Source organism: Sarcophilus harrisii, chromosome 2 (genome assembly GCF_902635505.1).
Source record: "Sarcophilus harrisii chromosome 2, mSarHar1.11, whole genome shotgun sequence".
Classification (NCBI taxonomy): domain Eukaryota; kingdom Metazoa; phylum Chordata; class Mammalia; order Dasyuromorphia; family Dasyuridae; genus Sarcophilus; species Sarcophilus harrisii.
The window spans coordinates 203,779,117-203,802,408 of record NC_045427.1 but is presented as its reverse complement, the minus strand read 5'-3'; the positions used below and the strand labels follow the sequence as shown (position 1 = coordinate 203,802,408).

The 23,292-nt window shown below is 36.7% G+C and overlaps 1 protein-coding gene across 4 annotated transcripts in view; it reads left to right on the top strand.

Annotated features, from left to right (window-relative positions):
- The first annotated feature begins 715 nt into the window (after positions 1–715).
- Positions 716–23,292, top strand: part of C2H16orf46 (chromosome 2 C16orf46 homolog) — a 65,516-nt gene continuing 42,939 nt past the window's right edge. For 2 of the 4 annotated variants that reach the window (XM_023494624.2, XM_003757853.3), the window contains exons 1-3: positions 716–1,199; positions 17,636–17,707; positions 18,539–18,780. In XM_023494624.2, the coding sequence (XP_023350392.1) occupies positions 18,565–18,780 (216 nt within the window). In that variant the 5' untranslated portion in view covers positions 716–1,199; positions 17,636–17,707; positions 18,539–18,564. Of the gene's footprint in view, positions 1,200–1,572; positions 1,807–16,037; positions 16,107–17,635; positions 17,708–18,538; positions 18,781–23,292 lie in introns of those variants that run through there. The other 2 variants (XM_012539869.3, XM_012539870.3) reach the window with 2 other exon arrangements.

Below are 23,292 nucleotides of genomic sequence, written 5' to 3'. Positions count from 1 at the left end.
TAAACTCTTCCTCCTTTTCATCCTCTTCTTCACCAAAAAAACTTTTACACGACCCCAGATATATAAAAGATACACATGTGTAGTCAAACATTTACTGATAAATACTAATTTCGCGACCCCCGCGTTCAGTTACAGACGTCACATGGGGTCCCTACCCACGGTTAAGAAGCTTTGATGGAATCCAACCCCTTCATCTCACGTTTGAGAAAACAAACCAAGAAAATGGGACCTGCCCAAAGTCACACAGGTGGTCAAAACTGCAATCCAAGTTCCGGGTCACGTCCAGCACTTTCCACCGCACGGCAGACAGACAACGCACTTAGTAAATACAGTAAGGACCCGACGCTCGCTGGTAGCCAATAAACCACAGCGCCCACTCTCGGGGATTATCTGGCCTGAGGCCTCAATTTAAGTGCCCCCTCGGCCCACAGCCTATGCTAGGAGGCACCCGTCGGGGCACTCGTTGGGGTCTGGTTAACAGACTGTACGCTCCTTGAAGGCAGGGCCTGTGTCAGGTTGATTTTGTCCCGGCGCCGAACTCCTACAAAAATGGCTCAATACGCTGCTGCAGCTGCAGCATGGCCCGGAGCCCCAGAAGAGCCGAAGGAACGCGAGGCCTCCCCTCTACCAAGCCCGGGCTCCCCGGCCCTACCCCCGAATCTCTGCGCCAAAGCCAGGCTCAGGGTCCGGCCTCGACTCCCGACACCCGCTTACCCGAAGGCCCCAGCGAGGCAGTGACGAACCTCCTGCCCCCAGAGTCGTCGGCCAGGCTGTTGCGCCTCTCCCACTTTTCTTCGGCCTAACAGCCGCTTCGGCTCGTGACACGCCTACAACTACTAACGCCTCTCTTGAACTCCGCTCTCCGACCCGCGCCAATTTTCTCGCGAGACGCCGATTTTGCCCCACATCACTTCCGCAGTCCAGGTCCTCCGACCCACGCGCGTGGCCGGTAACCCAGGGCAACGGCCGCCTCCGCCCATAGCTTCAGCAGATTAGGGGCGGGCCTGCTCAGTCCTGCTAGTCCTGTCTCGGCCAGTCAGGCCTCACCCCACCCCGCCCAACTTGGCCTGAATCAGCCTCCCATGTGGCTGTGAGGCGGTGTAGGCGGTTTCCCCGCCCCCCCGGGGCGGGAAGCAAGGGACCAAGCACCGGCCCGAAGTGGGCGGATCACCCAAGCTGGGGCTAAAGAAGGAAGGAAGGTAGGATCCTGCGCGTGCTGGCGAAGGGGATGCGACTGAGGGAGGGAGGTGGGGAGCAAGGGACGGGGTGGGCGGACCCATTAGGCAAAAGAGGGAGGGGGCAAGAGAGGGAGGCGGGGCGGGGAGGGGCTAAGACCGGATCGACTTCTTGGGAAAAGGGGCGGGGGAGGTTGGTTGTTGTAGGCCCTAGAATCTTTTACTTGGAGCCGGAAGGGACCTTGGAAACCCCCCCCCCGGCTAACTTCCTCATATTGCCGAGGAGGGTCCCAGGGCGTTGGAATTCGAACTCGGGTCTTCGAACTCCAAAAGCAGCGAGCGCTCTTTCCGCTCTCTGCTAGCGGAAGGAGTAATGGTGCAGTCGGTTGCTGAGGGCACGAGTCGATAGGGAAAAGCAAAAAAGGAGGCTTGGGAAGAAGTGATATACTTGCAATAACGATAGAAGGGACCAGGGCCATCCGAAGTGGAGAAAGAGGGTCAACAGTTGCACCTAAGATAATAGATGTAAATCTAGTAATTTTATAGGAATGGAAAGTTTTCCAGGTGATTTGGTGCAGAAACTAGGGACCGGTTATGTGATGTGCTGTGGAACACGAAAGAAGTATGGCAGGTACCTTCCTTAGAAGGAGCTTAAATATTCTTGAAGGATAACAGTAGCAGTGCTGACATTTCTACCTCACTATAAAGTTATCTCATTTGAGCCTCAGGGCCACCTAGTGAACTGGGTAAATGGGCCTGTTTTGTGACTACATGAATTGTCTGAGACAAGATTGTAACCCAGACCTTCCTGACTTAAAAGTTTAGCATTGAATCTGCACTGCCTGGAAAATAAACAGAAAACTGGAGACCAAATACTCTAATGCAGAGCAACATTATATATATATATATTAAATATATATTATATATTATATTATATTTACTTATTATATTAAATTATTATTATTAAAATTATTATTTATAATTAATATTAAATTATTAATTATATTATTAAATTGTATTTATTAAATTATATTTATATTTATATATTATATCATTAGTAATATATTATTATTATATTATATTAATATGTAATAATATATTATATATTATATTATATATATAATATACATATATATATACTTTCACTACCTAATGTATGCAGAGATAGTAAGATGTTATGTGATCATTCATGGTTAGGATCCATCTGTGAGATTCCATGTTTTATATCAAGGCTGTCTATACAGCTATACACATAGATAATGCATTCATAGACATTATAAATGTTGATCACAGCAGGCCATTTGTTACCTTCACTCAGTATCCTGTTGGTCTTAACCTTCTAAACTTTGTATTCCACAGGAAAATAACCTTCTAAATGTAACGATATAGAAGCTTAAAGATTTAGAGGTATGGGCCAGTAGAATAGTTAGGTGGATCCAAAGCAAGTTGAACAGCCAGAAGAGTATTGGTTAATGTACCAGTTTCCCCTGACATTTTCTTCTTGCTTCACCTGTGATTTTCTTTTCTTTTTTCTTTTTTAAATTTTGCTTATTTATTTTTAGTTTTCAACATTTACTTTTGTAAGATTTTGATTTCCATTTTTTTCTCCCTCCTTTTCCTCCTCCCTCTCCAATATGTTAAGCAATCTGATATAGGGTTGATATAGGGTATACATGTACAATCATATTAAACATTTCTGCCTTAATCATGTTATGAAAAAAAGAATCAGAACTAAAGGAAAAAAAAAAACAAAAGAAAAACAACCCAAAAAAGTGAAAATCGTATGCGTTGATCTGCATTCAGACTCCATAGTTCTTTTTCATAGTTTCTTTTTCTTTTTTATCATGAGACTTTTGAAATTGTTTTGGATCACTGTATTGCTGAGGAAAGCTAAGTCTATCAAAATTGATCATCACACAATCTTGCTGTTCTTTTGTAGAATGTCTTCCTGATTCTGCTCACTTCACTCAGCAACAATTCATATTAGTCCAGCTTTTTCTGAATCTACCTGCTCATCCTTTCTTACATTCCAATAATATTCCATTACATTCATATACCACAATTTGTTCAGTTCCCCAACTGAAGGCCATCATCTCAATTTCCAATTATTTACTACCAAAAATAAGCTTCTATAAACATTTTTGTACATGTGGGTCCAATACCTCTTTCCGTCATTTTGGGATACAAACCTAGCTGTGATATCAAAGGATATGCACAGTTTTATTGCTTTTTGGGCATAATTCCAAATTGCTCTCCAGAACACTTGGATAAGTTCACAACACCACCAAAAATGCATTAATGTTTATATACCACAATTTACTCAACCATTCTCCAATTGATGGGCATCCATTCATTTTCCAGCTTCTGGCCACTACAAACAGGGCTGCCAGAAACATTTTGGCACATACAGGTTCCTTTCCCTTATTTAGTATCTCTTTGGGGTATAAGCCCAGTAGAAACACTGCTGGATCAAAGGGTTTGCATAGTTTGATAACTTTGATAACTAAATAAGCATAGTTCCAAATTGCTCTCTAGAATGGCTGGATGTGTTCACAATTCCACCAACAATGTATATCAGTGTCCCTGTTTTCCCACATCCCCTCCAACATATCTTTCCCTGTCATTTTAGCCAATCTGACAAGTGTGCAGTGGTATCTCGGAGTTGTCTTAATTTGAAAATGCATTAATGTTTCAGTTTTCCCATATCCTCTCTGACATTTATCATTTTCTTTTTCTGTCATATTAGGCAATATAATATTCACCTATATTTTTCAAAAGGACTTGAATGAAGACATAGATGGCCTAGATTGCATGTTGTCTCCTCCATTAAACTGAGTTCCTTGAAACCAGGAACTATCTTTTGCTATTCTTTGAATCTCCTGAGCTTAGCACAGTGCCTGACATATAGCAGGTCCTCAATCAAGGCTTGATGTCTGACTAGTTATTTTATTTGTAAACAACATCCCTTTTCTTTCTATAATCCCTGTACACAATTGCCTGATTAATCTTTCTACTAGCAGCTGATCAAATTATGCTATTACAGGATTTATCTTTTTATTGCCAATTAGACATCTCTTTTTAGCTGTCTCGAAGATATCTCATCTTCAGCTAATAAACAGATCTCATGGTGTTTCTCCTAAAATCCATCCCTCTTTTAAACTTCCTTATTGAGGGCACAACCATCTTTCCAGTTAACTAAATTTGTAATCTTAGTCATTCCCAACTCTTTTTTGTCTCTTCATTCAATCAATTGTCAGTTTTTGTTGATTATACCTTCCCAACAATCTCATATCCAACTTTTTGTCATATGACCAACACATAAACATGCACAGACCTCTCACCTGAATTGCTATACTAATTGTACTTCTGGATTTTAGTTTGCACAAATATGACTATCACATCCCCCACATTCATGAATTTTTTCATATCTCTGGTTCAGGCTTACTTTTGCAAGCTGATTTACCATCTTTCTTACTTTCTTAATGCCACATGTTCCCTTCCTTTTGAAATTTCATTTCTCATTTCCCCCTATCATTGTAGTCTGATAGATGTGAGATGATACTTGAAAATTGCTTTAAATTTGCATTTCTCTAATCAGTAATGATTGAGCATTCTTTCATACAACTATGTATAGTTTTTTATTTCTTCATTGAAAATTTGCCTGTTTATATACCCTTTGATTTATTTTTTTCAATCAGCAAGAAATTTACTCCTGAGTTGAAAAAGAAAAACAAACCTCTTGTTATAAATATGTATGCACATAAGCACTCACATATAAACACAAATATATTTAGAGTGTGTTCAAGTGAGACTAATACCTCTAGTGTGAAGGCTGCCGAGCCCTTTACAAGCCCTTTTGTTTTCCATGTGTGTCCATGTGATCCACCTCTCACCTGTGGCTCCAAGAAGCTGTAGCATGCACAGCTGCCACACGCAGTAAATCATTTCAGCAGACAGTTAAACCAGGGTGAGGGTAATGAAGGGGTTTCAGACCAAGGTGAGTTAGGGGAGTGCTACTCCAAGCACATAAAGACTTCTGGTGAAATGGTCAAATGAGAACAATTTGTTCCAATGGCCATGAAAGTAGGTGAAGCGGGTTCCATGGAGCACTTAGAGCTTCACTGGACATGGAAGACATCAAGGTCATCCGCTGCATCTTGATCCATCACCGGACATCTTGACTCTGACCTGCCGCTGAACAGAGGTGGCTTTAGGAGAGAGAGTGAGGCGACAACTTTGTGCAATTGTGCTTCACTTAAATTAAATCTACCCATGAATCAAAAGACTTCACTATACCATTTTATTATTTCTACCTCCAAAGCACTAGTGGCAATGGGTGAGTGAGGAAGCAGCAGTTACTGTAGGTATAGCCTTGCACACAGGTGGCCCAGGCCAGGGGTCATCTTCTCACTAGAAGCAGCCCCCTGGGTGTCTAAGGAAAGGGCTAGAAAAGGTACCCTAAAAATTGTCCATTTCCCCAAGCCTGGCTTCATAACTGCAGCAGGTGGGCATCCCTCCCTGTTGTCAAGACATTAAAAAATGTACAAAAACTTCCAAAAAGTTGATTCTACTCACCATCAATACATGGAATGAGCACATACTTATAAATAACACAAAACCTGAAAGAACAACTTTTGTTGGGAGACAGTTCAACTGGGTATAGCATCCAAATAGCAGCGCTGAGTGAAAAAAGGCTGGCAAATGAAGGCCTCCTTACTGAAGTCGGAGCTGGATACATGTTTCTCTGGAGTGGCTGCAGTGAAAGGGAGTCTGGTGAAGCTGGTGTAGGTTTTCAATTAAAACTAATCTGGTAAACAAGCTCACATGCCTTCCAAAAATAACAATGTAATTGCCACTTGCAGGAAAATGTCACACCACTGTCATCAGGGTTGTGCTCCCACCATGACAAACCCTGATGAGGTCAAAGAAAAATTTTATGAAGATCTGGAGACCCTTATCGTCAATGTACCAAAAGAGGACAAGCTTTTAATTCTGGGTGACTTTAATGCTAGAGTAGACTCAGACTCCCAGACATGGTAGGGAGTGTAGAGAATTTCCAGAAAGCTAGAGACTTCGGGAACTGGAATATTTCCCTCCTCCCAAGATAAATCAAGGGTGCATTTAAGCTTGAAATCATGAGAAAACACAAGGTCCTGGCACATTTACTGGGGCATTGTGAACTTTACACAAGATTGACTCTCTAGAAAATAGCAACATGCTTCAGATTATCAGATCATAAAAAACAAGAACTAGGGGTTGGTTAGTCACAGAACAATGCTTTTCATGATAACTTATGATTTTTAGGTATATAAGCAGCATGAATTCTCTCAATAAACTGCTGTATTAAACTCTCAGCAACAACTCAACCACTACTAGCCCATTTGTGTTGTCCTGGTGAAAACAAATGGCGCCCAACATGAGACCATAATTCATTACAGCTGATTTTAATTCTTTCAATTGTTTAACTCCAGCTTTTCCCAAGTCCTGTTTCCTTGTGCTGCCTCTTCCTTAGAAGTGACTTATTGTTGTTTAGAATTTCCTTCAGGGTCTGTCAGGATTTATCCCATGCAAAGGTAAACCTTCCTTTTTAGATTCCCTTGAGTTATTAAAGGACTTATTTCAAAAACAACAAAAAAAGAGAATGTGTAGATTTTCATTATGAACTTCAACATATAACAGACCAAACAGAAGGGACAAATTCAACAAATAATTCCAGTTATCCAATTGGATATCCAAATATCCAATATATCTAATATCCAATAATAATAGAAAACCATTTATGTTGTTCTTAGTCACAACAAGGGAGTACTTGGGAAGAATGGATTTGAAAACAGCAACAGCAATGGTCATTTACTATTGAAGACTTGTGTATCCCATGATCTTCTTATCACCAACACTGTATTCTCTTTATCTAAACACAATAAAACTTCATGTATGCACCCTCACAGCAAACATTGACATTTAATAGACTATGTGATTGTAAGGAGAAGAGACAGATAGGATGTGAGAGTGATAAAGGCAATGTGTGGTACAGAGAGACTGATCATAGACATCCTTTTCAAGCTGAATATTTGCATTCAGCAAAAGTGGTAGTCCCAAGGCAAAAAAGATTAATAAAAGAATTTGTCAGCAGATTAGTGTACTTTTCTGAGAAAGAACAGTTTGTTGCCAATTTGGAGGGTGAGTTGAACCAACACATGTTTGGCAGCAATGGAGAAGAAAAGGAGTGAGTAGCATTCAGAGATTTGGTGTACAGTACTACATTTGCTCATCGGGGTTAGAACACTTACAAACATCAAGACTGGTTTTTTGAAAATGATGGGGAATTTCAGAAGCTGCTAAAGATAAAACTGAGAAAACTACAGGGTGTACTAGCAAGATCATCCATCTATAAGAAGGTATCATTCAATTCCATCAAAAGTAAAGTACAATCAAAACTTAGAGAAATGTAGTATTCTTGGCTTAGTAAGAAGGCAGATGAAATTCAGTTTTGTGCTGAGAGTAACAATCTAAGCACCTTTATGATGCACTGAGAGCTATTTATGGGCCAAAGACCTATGGTTCATCTCAACTACTTAGTGCTGATGGTGTCACACTGATTAGTGATAAGAATATGATCCTAGAGAGATGGGGAGACCACTTCCATTATATTCTCAACAGACCATCAAGCAGTGCTGAAGTCATTAACCGTTTACCTTAGGTTGAAATCAGTGACTTCCCAGCTGAAGTTCCAACTGAAGAAGAGATTTTGAATGGCATTAGCCTACTTTTGTGGATCTGGGTGTTGATTCTATTTCAACTGAGATTTACAAGGGGAGGGGTCCATTGCTCATCCAGAAGCTGAGTGAAACCTGACTGAAATTTTCCAGATTATATGGCAAAAGGAAGTTATGCCTCAAGAGTTCAAGGATGCCTTCATTTTCCATCTTTATAAAGATAAAGGGAATAGATTGTCCTATGATAATAGCAGGGAGTCATTACTGGCAAAATTCTTGCCAGAGTCCTCCTTAATAGGCTGATCCTACACCTAGAAAAAGGTTATCGACCTGAGAACCAGTGTAGCTTCAAAAGGAATTGAGGAACAATTAATATGCCTGACAACTCCAGGAAAAGTCCCAGGAACAGAACAGAGCTCTGTTATAGGAGTCACTTGCTAGTGGCTGCTGGAGATCTAATTCTGATCAGCAGAATAGATCCCTTCATGTGAGAGGATGATAATAACACAAGGAGACTGAGAGGCAGTCACATTCTCTGACCTCTTTCCTCTTCCCTCTTGCCTCCAATTTATTTTATTCCCAGTTCACCCAATCCACAAGCAACATCTGCATCAGTAAAGGCTGATGTGCAATTCCTTCAAATGTGTTATGATTCATAGGTCTGAGGGCTTTCAGAGAACTGACAGGCTTTCTGGGTTTCTCTCTTAGGGGTGGTCTTTAACAGAGGTCTCTATAAAACATTTGTAAATCTGACCAAGGCCTTTGGTTATGAGGGTTTATGGAAAATTATGAAGGAAAAAAAAGAAAATTATGTCAAAATGTGGTTGCCCAGAGAAATTCATCAATATAGTACAGCCATTTCATGATGTCATGATTGCCCAGGTTCTAGAGAATGAGCAATTCTCTCAAGTTTTCCCAAGTCACTAATAGAGTGAAACAAAGTTGTGTGCTTACTCCCATACCTTTAGTGTGATGTTTTCAGTCATGTTGCCAAACACCATCAATGAGGACAAACAGGAAATTAAAATCACCTAACACACTGATGATAAATTCTTCAACTTGAAAAGGTTATAAGCCAAAACTAAAGTGGAGAGAATGCATCCATAATTTTCTGTTTGCAGATAATCGTGTACTCAATGCAGCCTCTGAAGCTGAGATGCAATAAAGTATAGATCCATTCTCTGCTACTTGTGCTAATTTTGGCCAACAATTATCACCAAAAAAAATACAGGTCCTCCATCAGCCAGCACCACCCCATCCATATGTGGGACTACTCGTTGCAGCAAATAATGAAGTTTTGAATGCTGTGGATAAGTTCTCTTAACTTGGCAATATACTTTCTGGGAATGTCCACATTGATAATAAGATTGGCATATGCATTGCCTGAACTAGCTCAGTGTTTGGGAGGCTCTGAAGAAAGTGTGGGAGAGGAGAGGTATTATCTAATACCAAACTGTAGGTCTACAGAGCCATTGTGTTGATCTCATTGTTGTATGTGAAACCTGGACAGTATATCAGTGCCACGACAGGAAACTGAATCACTCCCAATTGAATTGTCTTTGGAAGATTCTGAAGATCACCTAGCAGGATAAGGTACCATATACTGAAGTTCTTTCTCAAATTAAACTGCCAAACATTCCAACCCTACTGCACAAAGCAGTTGGGCTGGCCACATTGTTTGAATGCCAAATGTACGCTTGTCAAAAAAATTATTTTATGGAGAACTTACACAGGGCAAGTATTCACAAAGTGGTCAGAAAAAGTGATACAAGGACACCCAAGGTATCTCTAAAGAACTTTAAAATTGATTGTATGACATGGGTGACACTGGCATAAAAACTACCCAGCATAATGTGCCCTCATCTGAAAAAGATGTTATGCTCTGTTAGCAAAGGAGAACTGAATTAGCTTAGAAGAAATGCTAGATAACAAAAAATTAGAGAAGCCACCCCAATGGTTCATGTGAACTATTTGTGTCTGACCTGTGGTAGAGCATTCCAAGCTCATATTATTCTGATCAGCCACAGTCGGACATATTGTAACTCAACTCTAACATAGAGGTGTTATTTTGGTAGTCTTTGAGACTGAAGATAGCAACCATTCAGTATGCATATTTGTGGTGTTCTCTTCTTTTTTATAATATAATCGTTCTCTGTTGGAGCAGGTTTCTTAGAGAGGTTTCCTGGAGGCAGCCTTAGTTTCAATTCCAAGTAATAATTACCCCAAATGCTGCCAGCTGATAAAATCCAAACGTTTATTTTCTCCTTGCAAGTCTTATCTCTTTCCTTGGGCCTGGTTAGCTTTCTTAAAGGCCTCTCTCCCTCCTTGGTTCCAAGAGCTCTTGCAGCTTATCTTTTAGCTCTTCCAGCTTCTGCCTCTAGCTCAACTCCGACTCGTGGGTTCTCAATCTTCAACTGACCCCCTCTCAATCTTTTTCAACTGAACTCTCCTGACTGAGCTCAGCTGTTTTTATGCTCTTTTAGAGGTGTCAACTCAAAGGTTGACACTCCTCTGAGAGTGGGATTATGGGAGGTGTAAATTTGGATATTTCATACTGAACCCTGAAATCTCCCAAATGTGTGAACTAATGTGTGAGCTAATAGTGTGAACTCTCAAAGGTGTTAATTTAAGCATTGTTTCAATACTAGTGACAACACTTTGTAAGGATTTGCTCTAATGTATGAACCAATAAGCATTGAATCAATTCCAGTGAGTTAACATTAGGATTCTAACACATATTATTCAAAAATAATCACAAATAATATATAATTCAAGAATTCAAGCAAAACAAATTTTTTCCACATTGTGTTCAAAAACTCATTTTGCACTCTGAGTCTTTCACCTCTTTAGCAGGAAGTGAGTAGCATATTTCATTGATTAATCCTCTAGAATTGTTGTGGGCATTACACTGATCAGAATTTCTAAATCTTTTAAAGGTGTTTGACTATATGATATTTTTGTCTTTATACAAAAATAAGACAAAAATTGGCTGTCAGCTTTCCCAAGTTTCTGGAAAACCTCCCCTTCATAATTTCTTACGGATAATAGTGTTCTATCACATTTATATATTATAATTTATTCAACTATTCCTCAATCAATGGGTAACCCCGCAGTTTCTAATTCTTTATAAAAAGATCCATAAATATTTTTATACATTCTCCCCTTTCCCTTCTATTTCTTAGCAGAGTGAAATGCATTTTTATACTTTATTTGTGTGTTTTGGGAGGGGAGATGGAGGGGGGGAGTGTTTCTTCCCTCCTGTGACCAATTTGGATGAGAGTTGAGTTCAAGTCTCAGCTGTTCATCCCAATCATTTATCCTTATTTATATACACTTCTACTTGCATACTCTGATTATGAGAGAGATTTTTCCCCTAATGTATTCTTCTTCCCTTTCCAGTCTTTTTAGGTTATCATGATATAATAGAATCACTCCCAGGCTTATCTAATTAAAATCCCTCTCTGGACCCTAATGTTTGGAAGGTTTGGAGGAGATATATGTAAAATTTCCCATATTTGAATCTTTGTTTAGCTCTTAATATGTGCCAGCACTGTGCTAGGCACTTTATAGTTATGTCATCAGATCCTCACAACAACCCTTGAAAGTAGGTACTGTTATTGTTCCCATTTTACAGATGAGGAAACTGATGCAAACAGAGGTTATGCCAAATGTTACATAGCAGTAAGTGTCTGAGTTGACTATAGACTATAAGACTTATAGACTCTTTCCTCTGTACTACCTAATACTTTATCATTGTTCATTTATATTTGCTTTTTTATATTTCTTTTGATTCCTATGTTTGTACATCGAAGTTTCTACATAGCTCTGATGTTTCCATCAAGAATGCTTGGAAGTCCTTTATTTGATCAATAATCTACTTTTTCTCCTTTAGCAATATATTTAATTTTTATGGGTTCGTTATTCTTGGTTTTAAGCATCTACTTTTATAAATATTTCCTTCTGCAATATAAAATTCTGAATTCTTTGCTTCATTATTGTGGTGGTGTGCTGGGAAAGCTTATTGAAGCTGATTGTGGCTCCTCAGTATTTAAATTATTTTTTTGCCTTCTTTTTTTCCCCTTTGGCCTATTTTTAGATTATAATGTCCCTAGAAGTGAACATTTTGGAGCTTCTGGAGTGCCTAGTTGATTCTTTTATTTCTCCTTGCCCTCTAGGTCTGAGAGATCTGGGCAATTTTCTTTAATGATTTTTTGAAATATAGGGTCTGGCAATTTCAAGACTCATGATGGAGGATGTTATCCACATCCAATGAAGGAACTATGGATTCTGAATGAAAGCATATTATTTTCACATGTTTTTGTTTTTTCTTTCTTGTGGTTTTTCCCTTTTATTCTGATGCTTCTCTCACAACATGACTGATGTGGAAATATGTTTAATATGATTGCACTTGTATAAAAGCTATATTAGATTGCTTGCTGTCTTGGGGATGGGGGAGAGAGAGAAGATTTTGGACCTCAAAATTTTATAAAAAATAAATGCTAATAACTGTTTTTACCTGTAATTGGAAAAAAATAAAATAATTTTTACATGCCAAAAATACAAGGATTAGACTTTTTTTTTTGGAGAGAAAAGAAGGGAGGTTATGGCTTTCAGGTATTCATTCAACAGTCCTTAAATTTCTAACTTGTTTTCCAAGTCAGTTGTTTTTCCAGTGAGATAACTTAAATTTTCTTTTCTTTTCAGTTTTGACTCTTTTAGCATTTTTCTGTTGTCTCATAAAATTAATAGTTTCCATTTGGTTCACTCTAATTTTCAGGAAATTTGTTGTTTTGACAGGGTTCTATACTTCTTGTGCCAAACTTTTAATTCTTATTCTATTTCTTTCTTGTTTCTTTTCCATTTTTTTCTCCTCTAGCACTATTATTTTCTTTAGGAAAGCATTTTTCTTTTTTTTAATCTTCATTTCTCTCAGCAATTCTAATTGAATGTGTATCCAATATGAAATCTTCTCCTCCATTCTTGCATTTCTAAATCATTCTTTATGAAATTAGGTAAAATATAATCAACAGATAATCAGATGATACCCAAAATTAAATATGTTAGCTTTAAATAGTATATTTAAGTAGTGAGCATTTTGAGATAGAAACAGTGAAGGAACAAATAATTAGAAGCTGATATAGAATATTTCCTTTTACCACATTATGAAGAAAGTTTTACCGAGGTTATTTTACACGTTATTGCCATTTTCATTTTCCAAAATCAACACCCCCCCATCCACAAAACCTTTCCTTGGAATAAATCAATACAATTAAGAAAAACTAACAGATATATTGAACAAATCTGATAGCATATGCCTCATTCTCTATGTATAGTACACAATTTTCTAAGAGGAAAGAAGTAGTTTAATCATCAGTTCTAAAGAGTCTGTGGCCACATTTTACATATTTTCAGATAAAGTCAGAATTTGGGGGCTCAAAAGGAAAACTTTTGGGTTTCAGAAGAAAAAGTGAAACCCATTAAAACCCATTAAAGTTAAGTGACTGATCTAAAGCTAATTGCTAATAATAACCCAGACCTGAATTTCGAATACAGGTATTCTCTCTTCAAATTTTGAGCTTTAAAAAAAAAATTAACACTATGTGGAGATTAACCTGTGATATGATACAAATGGAACAAGTATTATTATCTGACTTAACTAGATCTCAGTGGACATTAGGACTTGAGAATAAAGTGTACTTTTTCCTCTCTTTGGAACTTCAGATTTCATTGAACCTTTGCTTTGAACTTTCCTCCTACTTGAAATTATATAGACTGTATGTTCTTCAGCGTTTCCCTTTTTAAATTCAAAGATTAAAAGCCATTCATTAATTCAGAAATACTACTAAGTGCCTATCATGTGCAAGGCACTTCTTCTGACATTATATTCTGGGGCAAAGTAATAATCTTAATATTTCTAGTTATGCTGTCATATTGTTTGCGATGAGCTCAAAATTTAATACTTTTAAGACCAAAATCACCATACATATTTCCCTACTTTTCACTTCCTAACAACATAGCCCCCATTTCCAATTGTTAAATGCCATAATTTTTCTAATATAGACACCTTAGAGTTATATTTCACTTTTCCCCTTTATCTATTTTATTGAAATTATTCCCTTTTGTTCTATTTGCAAATATTTTTCAGAGTTACTTTTCTCATTATTACTGTCATCACATCTCCTCATTCCTGGAAATCTGTAACAACATTATAGATGGTCTCCTTATTTTAAGTCTCTCTCTCTCTGCTAATCCATCCTTGAAATTGCTGTTTGAATAATTTTCCTAAGTAATCACTTAAAACAAGTTTTATTAACATCTTTATTTTTAAAATTAAATATTTTTCAATGAGCAAAAGTCTTTTTCTCTTCTCCCTACTCCCTCTTACCTCCTGGAAAAAAAGGGGGGACATAAATATCATCAAGAAAAACAAATTAAATTGGACATGTTCAAAATATATATGTCTCATTTTATTCTTTGAGTCTGTCATCGTTGTTAGGAGATAAATAAGCATCACTGGTTCCTTGAAATTTTATTTGATCATTGTATTAATCAAAATTCTTTAGCCTTTCAAATTTCTTTACAATGTTGTATATTTTCTCCTGATTTCTGCTTATTTTACTTTATTATTAGTTCATAAAAGTCCTTTCATTATTTCTCTGAAACTGTCCTTTACATCAGAAATGTAAAACCCAAAGCCCAAATGAAATTAAAATGTAATTGGGAGGGGCAGCTAGGTGGCGCAGTGTGATAGAGTACCAGTCCTGAAGGCAGGAGGACCTGAGTTCAAATATGGTCTCACATGCTTAATGCTTCCTAGTTGTGTGACCCTGGACAAATCACTTAACCCCAGTTGCCTCAGCTAAATAATAATTTTTATTATTATTTTGTTCTTTTTATTATAAATATTATTATATTTGTAATATTATACATTATATGATATTATATAATATTATTATAAATAATAATAATAATTGAGAAACAACAAAATAAACAATACATGTTACATTTTAAGACTTTCAAACAAAATAAATAATAATCTTACATTTAAAAACTTAAATCAATATGTGGCCCCTATTTTTATTTGAATTTAACATTACTGTTTTGCATAATTTTTAATAGCACAACAATATTCTTTTACATTTATAAACCATAACTTATCCAGTGACCCAGTTGCTGAACATCCCCTTAGTTTCTAGTTTCTTGCTACCATAGAAAGATCTATTGTAAGTTTGTACATATGGATCCTTTCCCCCTTTGATCTCTTTGGACAATGGATCTAGGAACAGTACTGCTAGGTTAAAGGACTTAAATGCACAGTCAAATATCTTTTTGTGAATAGTTTCAAATTGTTTCCTAGAATGATTAAACCAATTCATAACTTCACCAACTATATATGTATGCTTAGCCACATATGTTTAGCCCAATATCTTATAGCAACTCCAACAGTTACCATTTTCCTTTTTTTTTTTTTTTTTTTTTTTTTTTTTTTTGGTCACATTTGCCAGGAATGAAGTGGAAGCTCACTGGTTGCTCTTTTGTGGGAGTGGGAGGCAATTGGGCTTAAGTGATTTGCTCAAGGTTATACAGTTCATAAGTATTTGAGGCTATTTGATTTGAACTCAGGTCCTCCAACTCCAGGGTCAGCGCTCTGTTCACTATCATCTAATTGCCACATCATTTGCTTTTGTATCTTATTAATCATTAGTGCTTTCACATGGATATTTAGTAATTTGGATTTTCTCCCCAGAAAATTGCTTGTTTATATCCTTTGATTATTTATCATTTTGTTTTCATATCACAGTGATTCTTGGATTACATTTCTTCCCCATACTTATGCTCAAATTTAACCTTCCATTGTAATAAAGAAAAGCAATTATTTGATATTTATAGACCTTCACAACCTGGATGTAAGTTATTTTTCCAGCTCTAGTAGATATTATTTCCCTTCATGCATTCTATAGCCCAATCAGACTGGCCTTCTTACTATTATTCTTCATACATGATATTCCACTCCAGTGGAATACTTTCAGTTAGATATAATTGAAAATCCTTAGAAGTATAAGTCCCAGATTAATGGATAAGCTTAGCAATGTTTGACCATTGCTACCTTTAAAGAACTTTTTGCTAATTTATTTTCTCTCTCCAGTCCTGCTCTGCACAGCTGTTAAATTGATTTTCCTAAGGCATAGGCATGACCATGTCACCCTTCTACTCAGTAAGTTTTAGTGGTTCTTTATTGTCTCTGAGATCAAATATATTATCTACCTTCATGCACTTTGTAGTCTAGCCAAATCAGCCTTCTTGCTATTCCTTACATATGATGTTCCATTTTCTTTCCCCACACATTTTGCCTCAACTTTGGCTCTTAGAATTCCTTATTTCCTTCAAGGTTCAACTCAAGCACCACCGTCTGCATAGAGCCTTTCTTAATTCCCCTGTGGCTAGTGTTGTTTTCCCCTGCTTCCATCCTTTATCTATTTTGTACGTGTTTTATTTGTACATGTATGTTGCCTGCTGCAGCAGGAAATGTTTCATATTTGTTCCTATATCATATCCCCAGCACCTAATACCATTTTTTATACCTATAGTTATTTAATAACTGCTTGTTGATTGAATTAAGCAAAAATAACCAATAATAATGACTATCTTGACAATGTATAAAACATTCTTACTTTACCAAGAAGAGAAGTCTGTTTCAATGTGTATTCTTTAGAACCAATATTGGTAATCTCAATTACTTAATGCTCTTTTCAATATTTACTGTATTTTCTAGATTTATTTTTTAATTATTATAATTACTGAGAGAGCATGATATAATAGAGTCCTGGATTTGTAGCTTCATTTACCTAGCAGAGTTATTATGAGAATCAAATGATATTAGGTATATAAAATGCTTTGCAAACTTCAAAAATCTTTTTCTCCTCCCCCTTTGGACTGCATGGTAGGCAAAAACACATTTATAATAATAGCTCCCATTTCTGTAGCATTCACCACTTTACAAAATACTTTCCATACAATAACCCTAGGGAGATAGAGAGTAAAAATATAATTTCCATTTTTCAAATGAGGAAACTGAGACTCTTAGAAATGAGAGGATATCCCCAACATCACACAGTTTATAATAGTCTCTTGCTAGAGATAGAAATCAGATCTCCATACTCCTCGTATATTGATTTCCAGCTTGAAACTCAGAATTTATTTAAATAGTCTAAGAATCCATATGCAAATCCATCTATAAATGCACATGTTACTATTTTCAAATATTTTAAGCATAACAATTTTTAAATGTATACAGAAATTGTGATTAATAAAATATGCATATTTGTGAGAGTGTCACTAATTCAGAGTTGGTTTAAAAATTTGTTTTCCAATATATTGCTGTCATGGGGGAAGGGAGTCTGTGACTTTTTTCATGATAAAAAAAAGTATTTCTAGTACTCAAAAGTGAATCACTTATCTAGTTCAATGGTCTCTCTATTACGTTGTACATCTCCCTCCTCCCCCACTTTTAAAAACAATTATTAATGTTAGTGCTACAGTGCTGTAATTTAGATTCTTTGGTGTTGAGAAGCTGTCAGTTCTAGAGAATAAAGGGAGCTAAGTATACTTACTTTTCCCAAACTGGGAGGCTCCAAAAGATTGTGTTCTAGGGTCTCTCTGTGGGTTTTTATCACTTCTCATTTTACAATGAAAAAGTTGCCTTTTGTTCTTAGTCCTCTTGTAATTATGATAAATCTTTTTCAGATTTCATTCATCTCCATTGCTGTCACATGTGGAAAGATTTAAGTGCTGCTGAACAAATTTGAACCATCCAAGGTAAAAAAAAAAAAAAAAAAAGATGATTTCTCTCATTATTAAAATTATTTTTAAAATTTATTTATTTAAAACTTAAATACAAAATAAGAAAAATCAAAATAGAAAAAGGTAGAAAAAGAGGGGGAAAAATTGTCTTGTCAGTCAGGATTAGTCCAGGGGTCTTTATTTGGATCTTCTCAGGTTATCCCAGGAGGACCAGGACCCCTGTTCTGTCCCAGTCTTATTTGTTTTTCACTGGTCTATGTTTGTCCTGAGGCAAAATTTTGTTTTGTTTGTGGGGAACTCTGTAGAGCTTAGAATTTTCTGACCTACTCCTCCATTTTCCCAGCATCCTGCCTATTAAAATTCTGTTTAAAACGTAAAAGTGTAAGATGATTATTGGTTTGATCATGTGACTTAGACTACAAACAGTTGCTCAAATGGTTTACCTTAGTTCCTAAACCAGAAATGGACAATTTCTTGATTGTGTCTTTATGGAGCATTTTTATTACTGGTTAAGTTTAGATGACTGATAGATTTAAGAGAAAGAAAGAACTGATTAGTCTGAACTGTATTTTCTGTCCCAACTAATACGGAGCTTAATTGCTAAGATATATATAGAACTGCATAAACTATACTTTCAGAATTATCTTAAGTATTGAACTGCCAAAAATGAAGAGGCCATTTGTCTTTAAGCCAAATTGAATTTGTCTTTGTAATACCAGCCTCTGGCTTAGTATTTGGCATTGAATCCATTTTCTGGAGTTGATGTTTAATCTGCATCTCAAATGCATTATATTTTGGGAGCTATATTGAATAGTAAACATAAACTTGTTCTGTTTCAAATTGCAGGCTAAAAATTTTAAGAAATTGAAACCATGATGAATTTATGTCAAAAAAACCAAAGGGATTCAGCACATGGTAATGAAATTTACAAGACGGAAGGAAGCCAAAAACTCAAATGTATGAATCCAGATGGAAAAAGAGAAAAGAATCATGTTTATTGTCTTCTTGATATAAGTGACAATATACTTGAGCAAGAGCAAAATATAAGATCCAAGGAGTTTTTTATTGGCACCGGATGGGAAGAAGCAGTGAGTTCTTTTTTTTAAGTATTAAACTATCACATGGCATTTCTCAAAAGTATATCTCTTGAATGTTTGCTATATTCTTTCTCAGATCCTGAAATGTTTTACCATAACTTTAAAATACATATATTAAACAAAGTTAGAATTACCAGCTATGCAGGAATAAAGAGATGCTGTACTTGTTCAGTTTCCACAAAATTATTTACAAACAGGAAAAGGAAGTTTTTTCTATGGGGTTTCACCTTTTTCAGAGAGTTTACACTATATTAATAAGGGGTAAATCATTAATCCTTGTTAAGTAATTAAACCATGACCCTTCTTCCTTCTTTTCCTCATTTTAGTGATCACTTCATGGCTTGCTTGTATTTCCTTTAGAAAGTAGAGTAGCTAGAATTCACTGATATTTTTTCCCCATAAGACAATGTTTAGCTTGGTTGGCCCTTGTATTATGATAACACACTTTTGGAAGGCTATGAGACATGGGGATATGGGAAACTTTGCCTCATGCAGAGGCAGCTCCTGTGAATGGATGAGGGAAGGGCATGAATAAGGCTGACCTGGTTCCAAGGTATCTGTTCCTGAAGGCACCCAATCTGGACCATGAAGGAAGGGATGGATGTCAGCCTCCAGATGGTTTTTAGCAACACTTAGTCAGTGTGGACCATCTGTGAGACATTTCTAAAAGAAAAAAAAAACTTGTAAATCTCCCCTGATATTTTTTACTTGTAGATCAAAATAGGGCCTCCTGAGTTACCCTTAAGGAAGGTGTGGGACTCTCCCATGAGCCTGCAAGCTTAGGCTTCTTTTCCATCAGCCCTTTCCTTCCTAGTATGTATTAACCATTTTGTGTGCTGCATATTCGTGGAGTAGTCAAGGAACGCATTGAAAGTGGAAATAGCCAGATGGGAAGGTGGCATCTCTATCTTGAGTTTATATATGGAGACCACCCAAAGTTTGGAGCTGTGGTCAGGAGAGCAGCTGGCCTTTCTGGGCCCTTTCCAGTCCAAAACTGCCTAGAATGAAGGAATCACACTATTGGATCTGGAGTCCATGCTGAGCCAGGAAACCTCAGACCGATAGAATTACAGTGCAACAATTTGCTCAGACTGATAGAATTACAGTGCAACAATTTGCTCCATGATTTGTCGAACAGATGATATGCAGTTTGCCTCATCAGGCAACATGAGCTGTCTGGGGAATGAGGAAGAAAGCCCTGGATTTCAGATACCTATATCCCCAGTTAACCTTCCCACATTATCTATTGCTCCATCCCCAAAGGGCTGTCCTGGGGAGCATGGCTTCAGGCTTGGATTTCTATAATCTAGAATTCACAAGTTTGTCACCTGCACAGACTCCCCTGAACTAAGCAAGCCATTTTGCCAGCTAGCCAAGAACTGCCCTGTCCATCTCTAGGTCACCTCACCATCACCTGCTGATGCCCGAGTCTGCACTAAGGCTAAGAGGTTGAAGGCGGCTAAGTGCTGCCCCTACCATGAAAGATGTATTGACCCCACAGATGCCCCCACTCTCCCACAGCCCCTGATCTGGAGGCAGGAACGCTATACCATGTGACAGAGTGTCTATTGCTTATGATTACCCGGACTACAATCCATTGCAACTCTATGGACAATAGTTCCTGCCGGGAGGGGGGCACAAAACAGCGTCTGATCCTCACCATCACAGCCCTGGAAGACCCCAGTGCCCAGAAATCCAAAGGGATGCCATACTGCCTTTCTAGAGGAGAGCTCTTGCTTAGAGCTCTGATAGTTTCTTGTTACTGTGAGGTGTTTCTGCCATTTTGGAAAGACTGTGCACATTTACTTAGGTATATGTAAGGTAAGGCAGGAGAGGGTGACAGAAGGATGTGATTACAGATAGTTGTTGATAAGTTGACATCTATAATAAAATGAACTTTCTTCTTCCCACCCAGGATTTAGTCTGAAATGCCCCCTGGAGTGTGCTCCTACCAAAATGTTTTGTATCCTCTAGAATTAAGCTAGAGTCCATAGACCTTGGGGTCCAGTGAAGTTTTCTTTTCATTCACCTTTCATGATTTAGCATTTCCTTTCATGATGATTGTAGGCAACAAATGTTTTACCAGACTTTCAAAAGGACTTGATATAAAAGTGGTTAAGAACCCCAACTCTAGACGTAGTTTCTCAGAAATATGTGAGGTGAACTGTTCCCTTTTCCCAAACTCACAGATTCCTCGTTCCTCATTTTCTCCTTATATCTTTCTGCTTTTTTATAGAATTTCTTATTTTCAAATAAAGAATTAATTCTGAGTTTATAAATGAAGGAAATTTTTAGGTCTCATGTTGGAGACCTGCTTTCTCTTCCATTACTATGGAGAAGTGAGAGTACTGAGATTGTCAGTTGTTTAAATCCTTAAGGAAAGAATTTTTTTTTTTTCTGTATGCCCATAGTAAACAAGTGTTTGTTGATGACAATGAGTATTTGGAACATTGTTCACAAGATCTAATCAATATGGTTCACTCAATTCCCACAATGTTCCAAAGAGTACTCAGTAAGGATAAGTGATTTAGATAGCTACTGTTGAGAAAGGATTAAAGTTGTTGTGGTTAGTAAAATAAGTGAAATTAGTGAGAGAACATAGGTTTGAGTTTCTGAACATAATGATTTATTAATCAGTGTATGCTAATTGCATAACAGACTGGGAATAGGCCTCCTCAGCTTGGCTCTAGAGACCAAATACAGGAGACGGTTTTTTATACATTAAAAGAAAACAGAATATGAATCAAGATCCAAGATTAGGGACTTTTCAAGCTGGGAGGAAAAGAATGAACAGTTGTAATTCCCTGAAATTAGAAGAGGTTTCCCACATACACATACCCAACAGTCTATATCCAATCAAAAGAACAAGGAAATAGTAATTGATTGACCAATACTGGACCAATTTTCAGATAAGACATGATTTGTTTGAGATGTATAATTGTGAGAAAGTATTTGAATCTGAATGGGTTTCTGTTCAGTACATCCTTAGGTCCTTAGTTAAGAGTCTAAGTAACAGGTAGAGGTGGTCCAGGTTCACAGCCATGCAGGATAAGTTCAAACAATGTAATAAAATTTTCTCTCAATTCCCATAACTGAATAAAGTTTTCTTACAAGACAGAAATTAGGCTAGAACCCTAATAACATAGAAAAGGAATGGAGTCATAAGATTTGAGTCAATATGGTTCACTCAATTTCCATAGTTCCCTCAATTCCCCCACTTTGATTCATTGAGGAGAAGCCAATCTACATCTCGCATGGATTATTTTTATCTATGAGCCAAGTCTATAAAGTTTTTTGTATATTCATAATCAAAATTATATAAATCAAGCTACTTTGCAGGCCTTACACTGCACTGATTTTGAGAGGGAAAATTTACATGTCATTAAAATAACTAAGAAAACTCAATATAAACAACAAGAAACATAAGGGCAAAATATTGTAATAATGATTATTGATATTAAATAGCATCATATCCTTGTATCCTTGCAATCTACTCCCAGTATCCATATGGTTTTTATTTTGATCTGAGATGTCTCATGTAGTTATCTGGTCTGGAAAATCTCATGGACATTTTGGAATAAGCCTCATTCTCAGCTCTGAAGGGGACTCTGCTTCCCTGGTTCCAGATTACTTGTAGAGATTCCTAGGTAGTTCTACTAAAATCTGACAGCAACAAGCCTTAATACAATTTAAAATAGTTTCCTAAATTTGGCATTCTAATTAGTGTATGTGGTGAAAACCAATCTAAAGCTTATGGACCTTAATCCTATTAACAATAGTGCTATAAGAAAATCATCAAATTAGAAAACTATAATTCATCTGAGCATTTCAATTTTTATATGCTACTTGCTGTTTTTAATCTTTAACTAAATACTATACTGGTATAAAAATCTAATAAAAATCATTATGCTTTAATTTATAAAATGAGTCCTTCTGTCTTTTAAGATGATTGGACAGTGTTGAAAATTATCCATGTATATTTTTAAAAATAAAAAGCTTTAGTTAAAAAAATATTGGACAGATACTTTAAAATGGGAAAATAATTTGATTCCCCTTATAATTATCAATGAAATTTTATATTTAAAATCCTTAATCCAATTTTGAGAATTTGTTACTAAAATATTATCAAACCTCGAATTTCCATATTCAGGCTTTGACTGTGGTTGTGTCTTAAGGAAAATAGTCTAATCATGTCACTTTCTCAAAAGTTACTGTCATTTAATTACAAAACTTTTACATTATATCTTTGTCTTATAAATTGTAAGATTTTTTCTTTTCTATATTCTATCATATATTTTTCACTTATATGTTAATAAATATAGATATATCTATATTCTATTATAGTAACTCAAAGATAGGTCAGTATTAATCTTTTAATTACCATCTGCATTGATTTGCTATGAAAGGAAAAGGAAGGACATAGTTTTTCATAACAGGAAAAAAAAAACTCCATTATCTCTGTTTGATTCCAAGTATGAATCATGTCACATACTAAGCTCCATA